We start from the raw sequence: 17925 nt of genomic DNA on the forward strand, positions 1-17925 counted from the left end.
GTTTTCTATTGCGGGTGGCGGGCTGAGCATGTGTTAATCAGCCATAATGCAATGCACTATGTCATATCAAATTATGCTCTCTGCCAGCGTTTCACCTCCTTTTCACTCTTTTCAGCCCTCTCTCTCCTCCCGTGGTCTCAGCCCATCCATCCCCAGAGCAGACTGAAGGGGTGGGGTGGGTGTGCGGTGGGGTGTGCGGTGGAGAGGGGACTGCCTGAGTTTTTCTCTACTGATGAACCAGAGGCAGCCACAAACCTGCCCCTGAGGACCTCTGCTAAGAGCCCGCAAGAATCCTGTGCATGACTGGAGAAGGGGAAGCACAGGGCCAAGGACACAGACAAATGCATATGCGCAGGATGGTATACATAACAATGAACATGCACAGAAAGCAAGTCAAACACGTAAATGCAAACATAACAACTTGGATGGTAAGGACTATATGCATACTGCTTAACTTCACAGCAGCGCTCGTACACAAAGTACACAGGCAAGATGTTGCGCCGAACAAAAAGCCCCACTTCCTGTTTTTATGCTTCATCAAGTAGAATATTTCATCTGAGAGTGTGTGTTCCTCTGGACTGTCCTCATGTCCTTGTGGCTGGATGCATTTTTCAGATGACATTCTCAAAGTCAGCGTGTAATCCTGCAACTCATGTAAATGTATAATTCAGCATGCGGAAGGTGAGACTGCTGAGACGGACTCGCTTCATTGAGTGTGTCTCAGTGCGTCTACTTTTTAAGTTTATTGCTCATCAAAAAGAGTTTGCATGCGTCACTCCGCAGGTGACCGGCATGCGCACGGATGCGCCGCCCGCGTTTCAGACGGAGGACGGAGCAAATGAAGACGGAAAGAATGTTTGCATGTGTATTCACGAGACTGAGAGAGGAGCTGACAGACTGCTGAATTTGCAGCTTGGAACTGGGGAAAAGGCGGATGAAGACGGAGAGAGAGAGAACTGGGGGTTGGGGTGTAAATAACACACACATCACTGGGTCCACTGATCTCTTTCTATGTCTTTCTGTCTCTCTGCCTAAGGGCACGGAGGGTCCAGCTTGCTGTCTACAGTGGGGGTGGAGGGTGGGGGTGTCGCCAGAGTGTGTGTGCGTCTGCACTGTCTGTCGGTCTGCACATGCTCAAAAGTGTGTTTGAGTAAGCAGGAGAGAGACAGTGAGAGTATGGTGTGTGTGTGTGTGCGTGCACGTGCGGTGCCTCCCTCCATCTGCAACCGAATTTGTGTGTGTGCAGATGTGTACACAGCACACTGAGAGTCATATTATGTAATCTCTTAGCCATATGAAAAAAGCCTCCGTCAGCTCTTTGCTTTTGTGTGGTAGGTGGTTCATTTTGTGCACGCGGCGCTGAGAAGAAAGATGAAGGCAGGAGTAAACTCACGCACACGCAAAGAAGCATACAGACATTATGGCATAGTAAACAAAGAGAGAGTACGCAGTCGCACACACAAATACACACACATCTGCACATTCAAATGCAAAGACACAGTGCAGACACACAACTGAAGCCAGGGAATCTGTGGTATATAAAAGAGCCGTAGTGTCCTCTCAATCTTTTCCAGTGATGTGAGGTCTCGCACGGGTCACCTCTCTCATTGTGGCCACCCTGCAGGCAATAATGTCCCCTTGCTGTGATCCCGCTGTCCTCTCACACTTGCCAACAAAACCTGCAACCTTCATCTTTGCTTGTGTATTGACACGCTGGCAATGGGGCCAAACGTTCTCGCACTGGATGTGTTGATGATTTCCAGCATGGGATAGGGTCCCCTGAGCCCCCGATATGAAACGTGATAGGCTATCACAAAAGTTATTGCTCGGTACTCCCCACTTGAGTATATTTACATTTACTAGATTGAGATTTAACTTTAATTAATTACTGCCAATATAATTATTTAGCAATGAGTGTGTGGACAATTAACAAATCATATGACATCTTTATATTGTAGATTAAAAAGAACGTATTAAGTACTTTATTAAACTAATGCAAAGTAATAACCCTGCTGTGGTATCACAATGTAGCAAAAAAAGTTAATGAATTTGCCTCAGGCGCTTTAACAGTTTTAATCTGACACACTGTTAGTTAGCTTGTGCTGCAGAGGCACTGTGCCGTTTTGTGTTCTGGTTTCTGAAGCTGCTATTGAGGATTAATACTGTAAAATACTCATCATCAGTAGCAGTGGTAGTATTAGAACTACATTGTTAAATATCTAAAAAACATAGGGAACCTTGTTTCGAAAAAGAGCATATAAATAGCTGGTATCTCAACACCTGGGCAGAAAAGATAATTTGACCACAGTAGGCTGAGGACTGCTGCATCATGAGTCATCCATCTGTACTAACCTGTTCATTGCTACCCACAGCGACAACACTGTGCTCTAGTGAGCCAAAGAGAAAATGTTGTCCAAAAGAGAAGCCGAGACCTTGGAGATTAGTAGTTATTTGACTAGTGATTGCTGTCGTGCCGCACTATGTCATACTGCGGACGATATATTCGGAATAAAAGCAAGACTAGCATGAATGGATTGCTCACGGGTGTGGTGATGTACTGTGACTTCTGGCACAGTTTGAGCCACTCATCTCCTATAGGGCAAAAAAATGCAAATCAACCAGTGACATAATGATGCTCCTGGTCCTCAATCTTTGAGGTGGCGGAGCAAAATGCTGCCACCGACACCGTTTCATTCTCCCATTAGCTTCCTGGCATTTAAAAAGACCTCTGCACATAAGCTGACAGTATACAGTATATCCTCTTAAAACCGTTATGTAAAGAAATCAGATCACAAGAGAAACTAAAGGGAGTTATGTTAATACATGACTAATGGCAGAATACTAACATCTAATCTACAGGCATTTTAAAATATGTAGAAAATGTATTATTCAGTCCTGTCATTTACAGGTACATTACATGTCTGAATAACTATTGGACGGTGTGACATGATTTACCTTGCATCAGCAGTTTTAAATACAACACCTGCATTATGCATGGTCTGCAGGATGCACGCACATGCGTTTGCTCAAAGTCTCGAGCAGAAGTCCAGGTTTATTAAATTAAGATGAGGGAGTTTGCAGGAGTTGGCACTATATGACCAGACAAAGTGCCTTTATGTTTTATCCAAAGTTCCCCCGTTTGAAGCATCACAATAGGCTGTTCTGAACTCGTTCCAAAAACCGGCTGAAGAAATGCAAACAAGCTGTGCACGCTTGTGACCCTGAGAATATAACCAAAGCTGCAAAGACATATTACAATATATTGAGTAAAGCTTTTCTATTATCTCATTATCCCATTCAGAAACCTACAGGGGAGAGGGTTTTGCACAGAAAGAAACAAAGCAGTGAAAGAAGCAAATAATTACAGACTAATACAAATCCATGTGTTGAAGTTTTAAGGTATAATGAGTAATCAAAGAAACCTCCCTGGCATTACCCAACTCATTTTAAAGGCAGTTAGCTTCCATTTACAAACAGGCCATATGATCTCTAATTTTTAAAAAGGTGACCAAGACTGGAGTTACAATGGATTTTAACATAATAAGACGAGACTTCTCCATGATGAATGGAATGGGGAAAAGGGGGTACAAAAAGGGACAAGCAGTGCCAAAGAAATCTCCAATATGGCTGGCAAATCTTAAACCTTCACCACTCTGCTTTAGAATAACTTCCTCCTCCTTCCTTTCAAACACAGCTGGGACATTTCATAATCACCCGGGCATGAGAAGCAGTTTCCACAGCAGTTGTTCCTGTTACCTCTCAAATGGAATAGACATGTATCTAGCTCGGTCATTAATTTAATATCACTTTCTGTGATTGTCATGGACGTTGCTCTTGTCTCAACACCATAGAGCTTCCATTTGTTAAATCAAAAAGGCAATGCTGACAGCAGTAAGCAATAGATGGGAGAAATGGAAAGGGATGACGGAAATGGTAATACAGGTGCAATCATCCCGTTTGCCCCAGAACACTATAAGTGCGCAATTTTTCACAAGGCCTAATGCAATTTGTGTTAGAAAAGTAATAACGGCAACGATTTCATTTTCGTCGAAAATATCTCCGCGGAGTGAGGACAATCGGAGACCAACACCAAAATGGTAGAAGTTGAGAAGATAATTTGCAGAAGCAGCAATGGGATTTGGCTAAAAGAAGCCTAAATTGGTGAAACAATGGGTTGAGTCAGAAACAGAATGAGTCAAATGTACCTTGTTATTTCACTCGAAGCCTCTATAAATGATCTACTTTCATATTAATCCCCAGAATATTTCCATGATTTTGCCCGTGCCTACGACAGGTTACTTCACTATAAGAGACCAAGAGAAACAGGAAGGGAAGGAGAAAAAGAATGCAACCCTAAAAGCGTTTCAACGCCTTCAGGGCTTGGGAAAGCATTGAGCATGGGATTAATAGAAAAGGGACCGTCATCCGTGAAAACCAAACAAGCATGTATGTAATTCACAAAGACCGTTTACAGAAGACCAAGAGTCAGCATGCCTTACACATAACATGAAAAGGTCCTTCATTGTACAAATTGTGTATTTCATCGAAATGTATTCAATGAAAACCGCTCCGGGTAAAACATTCGGTACCATGTAGATGCTAATAGAAATACTATTATTGTAACAGGACACAATGCAAACCACAACTGAGCCTTTGGGACTTTTCTAGCGGTACTTGTGGGTCAAACGGTACCGCCACAGTCACCCAATTGTTGAGGTTTTGTTAATGGCGTTTCTACAATAACACTGGACGGAGGAAGAGTAATTATAGCCACTATTAACCACTACTCAAGACAAGTTTGTCATTAGTTAAAGACAAAGCTTCAAGCAGGTAGCCCTGTCGTAATGAAAATGCGAATCCCCGCCATGCTGGGCTGACGCGCCAACTCAAACCAACTAAAGCCGAGCCAGCACATATGTGTGGAAAAAGCCCCACTCGAGACTGAAACCAGTCCACTAGAGGTATACTTCCTTTCCCCTCAACTGGGACACACAAGCCTATTAGCTTTGCTAAAAGCCCAATTATCTCGATTCATCCACAGCGTGTTCCCGTTCAGCCAGGTGTGTGATGTGCTGACTGCTGAGACGACACAACTTAGATGGGAGGACAGGGAGATGTTTTCGTTTTTCGCACACTTTTTAAAAACAGTGGGGAATCATAGATAACTAGAATTACTGCCTCAAGGTTGTTTACTTCCGCCACCTAAGCCAAGCTGTGGTTTATATCCATGTCTGTCCAGTATTGAAGACTTTAAAATACTTTCATAAAAAAGGTTGGGTTTTTTTGCTAAATGGAAGTTATCACTATATTCGCATGTATGATTTCAAGTTCACTTGGAGACTAATTTTACTGAATTTGAAGTTAAAGCCAAAGATTTGTGAGGTCAGTGACCATGATTTTTTTACCTTTGACCATCAAAATCTACTCAGTTAATCTACTCAGTCCAAGTGGACATTTTAAAAAATTTGAAGAAATTCCTTCAAGTTGTTCATGAGATACGGCGTCCTAAGAAAATGGAATGGACATAAGGTCACAGTGACATTGACCTTTGACCACCAAGATCTAATCAGTTTGTCCTTGACTTTAGGTAGACTTCTGTGCCAGATGTAATAAAATTTCCATCCAGATGTTCCTGAGATACGGCGTTAATGAGAATGGGGCAGACATTAGGTCACAGTGACCTTGAGCTTTGATAGCCAAAATCTAATCAGCTCATCCTTGAGTCTAAGGTGGAGGATTCTGTGAAATTTGACAAAAGCCCCTCAAGGTGTTCCTGAGATATCCCTTTCACAAGAATCTGGCAGATGGATTGAAATATGTACTTATGGACGGACAGACAGATGGAAAGACGACCCCAAAACATGATGCCTCCGGCCACGGCTGCCACTGTTGCAGAGGCATAAATAATGAGTGGGAATTCCTGTCTAGTTGTCAAAATGTTGGGCTTGCAAGAAATGAAATGAAGGGGCAAAAATTGCAACGTACAAATATAATGCTTACAATGCGAGTAAGCCAATCATAGCAGATCCAAGTGCTTTGATTTGCTTTGCAGTACAAAAATGTTTGTTCTGGCCATGTGTAAATGTATAATTGTGAACAGGCCTTGCGGCGAAGTGACAGTCAAGTCAGCTGGACTTGCAACTCTGGATTCCACCCAAAAAGTAGAGAAAGCTGAAACAAGATTATGTACTTCAATCAGGTTCCACCAAGGACATGTCACGAAGCTAAGGGCTTAGACGAGTGTCGTTGATGGACGGGTCAAGTATACAGTAAGGAACAGCAGCACCGGATCCTGGGTTTATGCTTCAGAGGGATTTCTTTGTCCTCTAATAAAGGGTACAAATGATGCAGCTGCCTGACTCACTCTGACCACAGTCAAGGCCAAGGAAGGAGCTGTCCTGCATGATCCAAAAAACTGTAAAGCAGCAAAGGGGAACAAGGGCATGACACAGGGCATCTGAGAAGACATTAATCCCGTTAATAAGAAAGGATTCAAAGACGATTAGTAGGAGGAGGAGAGAGGAAAAAGAGAGGGGGAGCGGGTGAAGAGGGGGAGCAGACTGAAGAGGTTAAAAGAAAGACAGTGGTCTATAAAGAGGGCTGAACAGGGTTGAAAGAAAGGGGCGGGCAGTGATAAAAGGAGGAGAGTCCCGTGACATGAAATATCTTTAACAGGGGTTGTCATATCCTCTTTCTTTCTCCACTCTCTCTTTTCCCATCTTCCTCTCTCCCACTCTGAGACCCATCGGAGTGTGTTAATCTCCTTCAAGGTTGGGTAATTATAGGGGAAAAAAAAAAACCCTAGCTCAACAGAAAGCACACTGGTTATTATTAAGGGCCGAATGTTGATTCACCTCTTCATAATTGGGCCATTCCAATTACTAGAATGTTTCTTCCCTCTGCCTGCTTACAGCTATTAGGTTGCGAAGCCTTACGCTAAAATCTTTCGAAGTATTTAGATCCTTTAGTTGTAAGAGTAAAGGATCTAAATACTTATGTCAATGGGATTATTTTGTTTTTCCATTTTACTTTGTCATTCTGGTGTACTGAGCGTAGATTGATCAGGGGAAAAAAATATTTAAAAGGAATTTAGCATTAAGGCTGCAACAAAACAAATTCTGAAAAAAGTGAAGGGGTCTGAATACTTCCTGAATGCAATGTATGCCTTAAATGATTTGCATTGGTGGATGGTTAAAGAAGCAAGAGCATTTTTTTTTGTTTCTGAATTTTAAAAAGAAGAAGAACAACGGTCTCTTGAGGCCCAACCAAATATTGACAAACCACACCTGTTCACTCTTCGGGGAACTTAATTGAAAGCTACAGCCAACGTCTCCGCAGTAGAAATCTCTGCTCCCAATCCACTTTGAGCCAAACTGCTGCTATCTTTTCAAATTTATTTCTCTCAGTAGCAGCTTGGGAATACTGGAACATCACATGAATAGCTGCATTGAGCTGTCTCATATTACAATGACAAAATACAGTGTTTTTACAACAAGTCTTGTTTACAGAGATGCCTGGTAAGCAAGAATTTGTTTTGCTACCCCTAGGAGAATCCAAATATACACAAGAATGCTTTGCAAAACCAGGCAAGAGATTTAAGAAGAGGGCATGAGCACTGCTTGGCAACTGTCGACTCATTGTTAAAACATGAAATAAGTATATACAGTGTCCCGGCTCTGTCTTATAGCTGAATCACGTAAATGTTATCGCTGAAAGCGTGACAATAGGCGCTGACAGGGCGACACGAATTAAAGAGATTTATGTAAACAATAGCTTAGCCATAAATAACTGTAACTGGGAACAGAATTAGGAATGTGCGCAGGACTACAACTTGAGCCTTCTGCATGAGGGGAGAAATAGGTTCGCTGTGAGGGCTGTTCCAAATATTGTTCTAAGAGATGCTGATACGCAAGATCAAAACATGCTGAGCTCTACAAAAGGCTCTTCTTCAAACCCTTTGGAATGCTTCATTTAGAACACAATCACTTTGTCCCACTGGTCTCATTGTAGCAAAAACTCATATTCACTTAAGTCACTCGAACTAAGCAGTTTTGGTTCAGGATGCTACTGCAGAAAGCCTCAATCCCCCTTGTTGTCCTGGGTCCCTGCTGGACCGCCAACGCAAAGTTTTCTTTAATGAGCATGCGTGTGCGAGTACACACACCCTCCGACTTCATTACGACAATCTTGTTTTTCTTGTAGGTGCGCCTGACACAGCAGTATCCACTCATGTCTTCCATATCCACAGCCGGAGGGACAATAAAGAGGGGGCAATGAGAAAAGAGGAAGAGGGGGAAGGAGATGGGAGGAGATGCGATCTACCCTACCTAGCCTCAGCCTACACACAGACAAAGACCAGCTATGACTTCAAAAGAGAAAGACAGAAAAGAAAAAGCCAAGCTCTCAGCTTTTCTCAAGATGGTCTCTACGGGTTAATTAGAACACCAAGTCCCACCTCATCTGCCTTCAAGTTGCATACTATGCATTCACACACACATACACAACGGATTGCCCTGTGCTCCATTAACGCAACACACTCTTCACTACACACACCCACACACAAACAAATCAGGCTGTGGTTGATCCGTGCACCGGTGCCTGTGGCAAACTAACATCAAACATAATCACCGTCTGTCTGCTCTACTCAGGCCCCATTCTGTCGTCTTTCCTCTCGGCCCTGTCCGCACTCAGGTTAGCTCAAGTCAAAACCTTGTGGTGAAAGTCAATCTGTCTCGACGCTGCAAAGGGGGTCAGAAAGCGGTAGTGAAATTGTCATCAGAGGTGTCAGGAATGTGCCTTCCTGCTGCGGTTAGATCTAACATGGCAGGGTCGGTGTGCTCACATCGCTGGCCAGATTGGAGTTTTTTTTTTCTTTCCTAGACAAAAAAGGTTCACCTGTGCAGTGGTCTCTCTTCAACCACTTTGAGAAAAGGAAGATACAGAATGGGAGTATCTGTGAGAAAAAAAGGCTGAAGCAAAGAGAAAAGAAAGATGGGCAGAAACACACCGACTATGAACATGATAGATTCAGAGAAGGAAAAAAGAACACAGCCCCCTCTTGGCTCCTGCAATACATCACGCTTATATGGGAAGAGTAGGCATTTGTGTCTCCTAAAGGACCCAAATAGGTAGAAGTGAGTGCTAGAGAGAGAATGGGAGAGAAAGAGGGAGGGAGGGAGGGAGGGAGAGAGAGGGTAAAAGAAATAAGTAACAGAGATAGAGAGGAAAGAGGACAAGGATGACAGCTGGCCGGGCACTCCATGCATCTGGCAGGGGTGACTCGTGGAGCCATAATGAAAATGCAGGGCGAGATCAGGATCAGTGTGAGAGAGGCCTCCATCCATCAAAGGACTCCCATTGAGGAAAGGAAGCTTCAATGATAATGGCAAATATGTGGCTATTCTCCACCCCAGATGGAGCATTTCCACATTATTGTAGCTTTTACTAAAGGTACAGCCTGCATGCTATTAATACATGAATACATGACTTGCTGTTGCTCATTGCTGAGCGGTGTGTCGTGATAGATATATCGGCGTGTCCCTGTTCTACCTTCATACGGATGTGATAAAAAAGCTCAGTTTTGTATTCATGGAAGCCAAAGGTCATGGCACCACCTGTCCTAATTGGCTGTCAGGCTGGTGAGGGGGATGGGCTTTGCCTTTGACAAGGGCAGTGTGTTGAAGTTTAAGAGAGAATAGTGGAGTTTCTGTTGAGAGAGGAGTTGCATCTGGTAGCCAATGCCTGGAAGAATGTGTTTGTGTGTTCTCTTATTGGAACAAACAGCTTTTTATGTTTTCTCCCCCCAGTTTTGAAGGGCGGTCATTCCTGTTGACTGCATCTTTACGTCTACTGATGAACTACTAACAAGTACTGATGTTGAAGAGAGAAGTTACAAGAAATCAGATGCAGCACAGACTAAATATATCCACAGGCAGTAAGACCTAGGACACCTCGCCTGAGACGCATGAAGTCTTGGCCTATGCTTAATGATGAACCCTAACCCCAAGAATGAATCTTAAGCCTCAACTTTTTTCCCCCAATAATACTACACTTGCCATCATGCTGGCCATCCAAGTATTCCTTTAATGAATGTTTGTGTAGTAAATAAATGTATGTGTTTCTTTGTAAAGACAGTTTTATGTCAGTTGGGAGTGTGGTCATCGCTCGGATAGTTTGATAGGATGTACAGTAGTTGCAGCTCTCGCAGCGTAAAATGAGATCTACCTTGTCTTTCCTCTGTCGGCATCCCTCCTCTGCTGAGACCAAGGTTTTGTAGTAGGCGCTGCGCTCTGCTGTAAAGTGGACCTTGGACAGAGCATTTTCTACCAGCGCCACTGACAGATTCACACCCTCGATGTGCAGCCAGCCAATGAAGTTCCCTGCTTTGTCCATGCTCTCCACTTCAACTTCCACCTGGAACAGAGGAATAGAGGGGAGGGGAGGAAGGAAAGGGAGAAAAGAGTTAATGTTCTGTAAAGGAGATTAGGTTGCGAGATTCCATTATGGCAATGAAGTGAAGGTGTGTGGGGTTGGTCTTGTGAGGAGATACCACTGTTCTTCAATAGACACATCAATGAAGGCCCTTGAGCTGTGTATTGATTTGGTAGGACACACACACAGACCCTGTTTCACTCTGTTATGGACTTCCCAATCAGTATCATCTGATCTTGGTCAGCATGGCACTTGCTATTTTAAACACTAAACCCCAGCAGTGTGTACATTAAAGCCAACTTGTCCTTGGCATTCTCAATTAAGGACTACCGTCACCTTTTAACAGAAGAAACGCATGTGTCTATTAGCAAACAATAAGACTTTTAAATCCCAGGGCCAGCACAAAAAGCACGAGTGGCTTTAAATTAGTGTTGCGTCTGCACTTCAACCTTAATTAAGACTCTAAATATTGTCATCCTACTTTTTTGCGATGTAAATCATTAGCAATTAGTGACACCCAAGTTGCAATTCCCTTAAGTTAACAAATGAGGGCACTGAAATAGCTAACCCTGCTGACAAAGTAGGAAAGATCTCACAACATTTCCCATGATGGACTATAACCAAATTCTGCCTATTCAGGCTAATTATCTATTCATTACATTTTGTTTCATAAGTGATGGACGACCGGGGAAAGAAGGGGAAAGGAAAAAAAAAAAAAAATCAATCGATTTTTTTCCCTACTCTAAAGCCTCAGTCAGCGAGAAAGTGAGAGGGCAGGTGTGCTGAAGAGATAGGGAGAAGTCAAGCGATTAAGACTCGGGGCTGCTTAGCCCTGCAGCCACAAGGGAAATCTGAGGGGAATTAAGTTTGTAAACTGCTCTGCCTTGTTCTCAACTAAAGTCAAAAGCTTTCATTAATGAATGCATAATCTGTTCTTTTATTAAGCAGAAAATTGACAACCTTGGCATATAGCGCCAACATACATGTATTTCAACTTTCTGGACACTGTTACCATTTCAATAAAGCCATCAGCAGTATGGAAGGTGGATTATGGCACATCAATGCAACTATGGCCCAAAAAGAAATCATGTCCCACAATTTATGTCATGTATAAAACTTGTTATTTTCTATTAAATAATAATAACCGCTCTAATAATTACTCTACATATCTCTAACATGTAAAAAGGTAATCTAAAGGCTTCATAAAAAGGCATTTGTCTAGCCTTCCAAGACCCCACTGTGATACAATCGTTCACTCATAGCTCATCTGCTTTCTCTTACTCTCCTTCCCTCTCCGTCTCTGCTATCTCAGATACTCACCCCATTTTATCTCTCTTCGTCTCTAAGTGCAGAAGCAGTTACGTAACTAGGCTATTAGAGCGCCACTGGTCCTCCAAGCACACCCAAATGTCAAATGGGGAAGTGGGCGAGTGCTGGGAAAAGGCTAGAATGGCTGGAACTAACTTAACTGTCACAACTACCACTAAGGCAGCGAATGCAAAACAAAAATAAAACAACACTGACAACTAAAAACAACACTCTTTAAGCTGGGAATATTTCCAATTTGGAGAGAAAATTGAAAGCTACACTTCCGGACTAAATCTGTTCCACAAGATGTTATAAAAATTTGTATGCACAAATTAGAACAATGAATTCTGCACACTGAAAGCTCTTGAACCATAAACTAGATAGGATAACTCCTTTGTTAGACCTCCCCTGCCAAGCAAAAGGCTGATCAGACTAAAAATAATTCCACAGCCATTCACTCGCTGAACAATACCTGAAAGACAAGAAATCACCTCAACACATCTCACATGTCAGCCAATCTCCACAGAGAATCATTTTGGGTGCAGAAAGCTATCTCGGGGTCAAGGAGATACTCTCTCTCTCTCCCGATATTCCTGTATACCGATCGTTTACTTGAGGAAAATACAATTCCCCTGCCCATGTAGCAACTAGATAAATTTGATGAATGTTACAACCATGTGGAGAAATCACAAAGCAGGGCAAGTCATATCAATCATGCCTTTACGAGGTGAGATGTAAACATGTGACCATCCAGAGACGACGAGAGAGGGAGGAAAAGATATGCTGGGGGTGAAATTGAAGTTAAACTATGGGCATCACAGACACGTGGTCTTACATGCTTTTGATCTTGACAGAACAAATTAGTCTGTGTTTTCCCAGACCACTTACAGAAGAAACCCCATTTACCACATACTGCCAGGAAAGAAAATTAGCCTGCTAACAGTACAATATGATTAGAGGACTGTTGTGACTGCACATGCACTGTAGTAACAAATAGGCCAATTGAGGAATGCAAGTAATAAAGTAGATTGCATGCAGAGTTACATGACCTGATTGACAAACAGCAGCAGAGTCAACAGGCTACAATCACACAGGCTAAACACACACACTTACCAGTGACATACATGTACACACTAAAAAGACATTTTGTGTTCCCCCAGCGTGATAACCGTCAATCTAGAGGCACAAATATCAGTGTCCACTGGATATTCTTTGAATATCAATTACTAACATTTTGGACCATTACAAAGACTCAAAAAAATACTAATATGCAGACTTTAGTTAATTTTAGTAAACTGTGCCCATTAGCGTCAATCTCACGTCAAACTAATGAATCAGATATAGCAAGATCAGCCAAAACTCAAACTTAACTAGTTGCTAATTAAAAAATCAAATCTGCTGTCATTGTTTTCATCATGGGAGAGTGTGATACCCAGACTGAAGTCAAAAATATGTCTAAATTATTCACCTTAGGAGACCAAGATCTTGAACGCATCATTAAATAAAAAGAAACCTGGCATTTCACCGGCCAGCGGGGAAGAGATGAAAGAGGCTAATAGAGAGGTCAAATGTGAAATTAAGAAGGACAAATTAATTCATAAAAAGAGAGCTGAGGCCCAATTTTCCACTGGCAGAATAAGATCAGCTTGGAGAGGCTTTAAATCCATGGCAGGATTGCAGAGTAATACCATCGTTGGTACAATATGTCGCACTTAATATGGAAAACGGACTGATAACAGCTCGTTTATCCAGTGAGCTATCATTGCCAATAATGAGAACTTCTGTCTTGGCGATTCATATTCTGCTTTATTTGATATGTTTTTCATGTATTTTTAAGACATGACTTTTTATATATTATTCTGCTGTTTAGGAACTGTGCATATGATCAAGTTTTTACTTTGTACGTGCCACCTCAGAGCCAAATTTTAGAGTTTTACCCATACACACATGAAATTTGAGTTCCTTCTCCCTTTAAAGTAAATAGCTTTGGTCACAATGTGGAGAGGACAGGGGAGGCGGAGTGGAAACTGCTTTGAGTAGAGCCCAGATGGTTCCCAGCGGAGGCCTCCTCCGAGCCAAGATGGCTCCCGCCGGAACACAAATGGGCTCTGGTAATCTCATAAACGCTGGGATTGTGTCGACACAGTGGACGGGAAAGAGAAAAAGGCTAAAAAAACACATACACTCAAAGCCATGCGTGTGTATGCACAAGCACATACACATGCGTAGTCATTCAAGTACAAAAGACAAAGCCATTTGGTACCATTGAAGTGAAACCTGGCCCGAGGGCATGTTTTAAAACTGCAGCAGATTTAATTCACTTAGCAGTTTGAAAGTGAGCAAAAAAATCAAAAAGGCTGCGGTAGGTGACACGTCATGTCAGAGCCAAACCCTGCACTAAAAGAAAATGAAAGAACACAGTGGGGTTGGCAATCTAAAAATTGGCAAGCAATGGGATTTCCTTTTATCACCACATCCAAACAAAACAAATATTAAATACCTGGAGGGGGACGCGAACGGATATATGACCGTATATATGAAGTTGCGGAGAACGGGCGGTCCACTTGAGTGTCCGAGCCGTTTCAGAACCTGTGAGGTCCAACCTGGTATGCGGGTTCGAAGCTCAATTCGAGTATTGCTCTATGCATACATTACGTGCTATGCATTCTCTCATCGAGAAAAGAGAGCGGGCTACATACATAATGCAAGGCTTGGAGGATATGAATCTGTCAGTCAGTGCTTTCAATCATCACGGACGGCAACTCTGCTGCTATTTAAATCTGAGTTTTACTGCGCACTCCAATTACTGGGATCGCGGTTATCACCATAGAGATTTAAGTTTGCATGAGTCAAATTACCAGGTCTGGTCGTAAAAGTTTAAAGGCTTTGACGGTGGCAAACATAGCATTTGTTCAGAGTGCACTGCAGACTCCAGAAAGAGAGAAAGCGTGAAGAGAGATGGAGACGTTTTGGCATGTGTTCATTCATTCTCATTAAGCAACAAGGAGGCGGCTGCTTTTATGGCTACTGTACTCTGTCACTTAGCTGGGCTCTTTCCAGTCTTTTGTCTGCCTGTGTCTATAAAATCACATTAAAGTGTAAATATAAACAGTTTTTAAAGTAGCAAGTGAAAACATACTGCAGGATAATATTTATGTAGGTGTGTTTGTGCATTTCAGTGTTAAAGGATTAAGTGTTCATTACATTACTGAATCAGGGTGCATCTGTTTAAGTGTATCGTGTGTCAGCACACACGGCTGAAATAACAAGGTAGGGGAAGGCCAGAAGGACCTTGCTGTAACAGAGAACCAGCATCAGTTTGTTTTCTCTCCATTTCTGTCATACTATCTGCACATCTCCCTCATCACCCTGACTCAGACAAAACAAACAAGAATGGCAGGTAGACGGACAGAAAAGAAAGTCAGACACAGAAAAAAGAAAGAAAAAGATAGAAAGACTTGAGTCACTCCCACCTATAGCCCTTTGCTCATCCAGCAGAATAAGCCATTTATCAAACTGAGCCTTGGAGAAGATTGAAGGAGTGATGTGGAGGTGTGGAGTGTGTGCGCTCTTTTGTGTGCTCTCGCAAAGAGATCAAACCTCCTCTAAGCAATGACTGATCCTAAGCCCTGGGTTGAGGTGCAAAGTGGGGAGAGAGGTGAAAAGGGGGAGAGCAATCAGATAATCTCCAAACCTTAATCCATATTCCTAACCTTCCCTATTCACTTAACAAAAATCAATGGATACTTAATCCAGAGTCATGAATGCCACATGAGAAGGACAGTTTGTCCCACATGGGGGGGGAGAGAAAAAAAAAGCTGAGCGTCGATGGGTCAGCCTCACTGCACTAAGCCCAGTCTTGCGTGAAAACTCCATTTGGGGGTATGAACGGCCCCATCCAACAGAAGTCCATCATCTCTCAGTACTGCCCGTGACGCTGGCTTATATGGATCATTTTTCTAAGTGGACACGCAGCATTCCTTTAAATGATACATCTGTACCCCCAAGCAAGATGCACATCCACAACTTTGATCGGATTTCAACCAAAAATCAATATCTGGTGAAGGTGTTCCTGGTGGGCAGAGATAATTAATCAAAGCTAAATTGAAAACTGAATCAAAGTGTCCGGGACGACAGATGAACGGGGAGCAGAAACAAATAAACTCACAACTATTGCTAGGTAATAAATACGCTATTAGTGTGACTGAGATGCTCAAAGCCATGAAAGCCAAGTGCAAGACAACTTACTACAGGGATCCTGTAATGTGTGTGCGCGTACAAGAAAGGTATTTTAACGTGGACGTGTTTTAGATGTAGCGTTATGTGGGACATTCTCTGTTTTATGTGTGTGTGCAGACATGTCCCAAGTGCTGTCACTGTTTTGTGAGGGCAATGACAGTGTGGACCGTGCTAAACAGGACAAACAACAACACGAGGCTACAGCTGAACGTGTATGTTGGGTAATCTCTGCTTACAAAAAAGGACGGATAAGAAAAATGACGAGCTGTTGAAGAAAAATGACAAGTCGCTGAAAGAAAAATGTTCTAACACCCTGAAGCTGTTTACGCAGAAGTAAAGAGCGCTGTCATTTGGTTGAAAACCACACATAAGGCACATGTTCTACGACTGCATTTCACCCTCTAAAAATCACCCGACAGCCTATTATCAATAGTGCACCCATTACTAAGGTCCATAAACTGCTGTTAATGGAACACAGCAGAGCACAGCATGGCCGGAAAACAGGGTCATGTGCTACATTCGTCAAAATAAACATTAGCTATTTGATTGTGGTAACAGGCACTTTTTCAGGTGACGTCCTAGCAATAAAGGGACCTAACTCTAAGGAAAGAGCCCTCTCTCTTAAGTGCCACACTTGTTTAGCGCATATCTCATTTACCCAGAACAGGGATTCCTGGGCATAAAATGGCTAAATGTGTTAGCATGTCACTGTGGTCGAATCGAGAGGGGAAAGGGCCAGTCCGTTCCGGGAGAAATCTATAAATATAGATCACCTTTAAAAAAAAAAGAGAAGGGGAGACAGACAGAGAAGAATAAATGAATGAATTAAACAAACCGCTATTGATCCCTTAATGGCATAGATCAGGCAGGGATGTAAATAGCGTGTTAATGGGGCCTGTAATTTAAAAAAAAAAAATGTTTGCATGGGGAGAACAGCTGCAGCCAGTGTTAAAGAGGTGTGAGCCAGCAAACTGGTGCCCTGTGCAGTCTCCACCACAAAGGAGGGCTGGAGTGGGTAAAACAGGTCACCAATCATCGAGCGGGAGTAAAAATGTGGGCAGTGAGACTGATCCTGTTTTTATTGACAACAGCTAAAATGATTGACCTATTTTATTCTTTCAAGCCCATATGAGAAAATATATTAGATCAGTGAGACATTTTCAATGTAACGGGTACTGTGGAAAGATATTGGGTGTTCTCAAAAGCTTAAAAAAGTCTGTGACAAGCCTTGTCAGAGGCAAAAAAACATTCTCTCAATCAGATAAAGACTGCAGGGAATTGTCTGCTGGCATTTTGATTCTTGGCTAGCTATGAGATTTCCGTTTATCACCATGTCCACACAAAACATATTTCAAAAGCCTGGAGGATACAGACTACAATATCAGCACCACCAAAACACAGGGACTTTAAGAAATGAAAAAGGTTGGATGAGGTGAAGCCTCCTTGTCTGTTATTCTAAGCCAGTAGGATACCTGGGTGTGCGGGTTATTGACTGTCCCTGCTTTGGTGAGCCAGCAGAACAGCTAAGCTCCAGGCCAAGGGCCAAACCTCTGGCACCAGCCAATTCCAAACTAGGCTGGTTCATTAACTATCGGACCACGGGGTCAGGACAGACAGCTATTAGTCACATGTTGATCGAGTTAAGCCTGAGTGGGGGAGGCTTTGATAGGGTGGAAACAAACATCTGTATGATATAAAAGCAAGTATTTTTAGCATTTATAAGCGGTTTACAAAATGTAATGTGGTTAAGTGGCAACAAAATATAGAGAAGTTATAATCGCTGATAATTACTGGTGTTATTAAATGTTTAAAAGTGTCCTAATATCTGCTTACAACTACATTACAGAGTGATGGAAGCCACTGACTTGATTATTTATATACTGCTTATAGTGTTGCTGAACAACTTTTCATTGAAGAACAAAGAAAAGGTTCTTCTATGCAGAAGAA

At 42.5% G+C, this 17925-nt stretch overlaps 1 protein-coding gene across 2 annotated transcripts in view; it reads right to left on the reverse strand.

The window, feature by feature from the left end:
- The window catches only part of snd1 (staphylococcal nuclease and tudor domain containing 1), a 173082-nt gene that overhangs the window by 56331 nt on the left and 98826 nt on the right, over positions 1–17925 (reverse strand). For both annotated transcript variants that reach the window (XM_084346557.1, XM_084346558.1), the window contains exon 18: positions 10225–10413. In XM_084346557.1, coding sequence (XP_084202683.1) covers positions 10225–10413 — 189 coding nt within the window. The remainder of the gene's footprint in view (positions 1–10224; positions 10414–17925) is intronic.

Source organism: Pagrus pagrus (assembly GCF_965226575.1).
Source record: "Pagrus pagrus genome assembly, chromosome: 23".
In the NCBI taxonomy this organism is placed as follows: Eukaryota; Metazoa; Chordata; class Actinopteri; order Spariformes; family Sparidae; genus Pagrus; species Pagrus pagrus.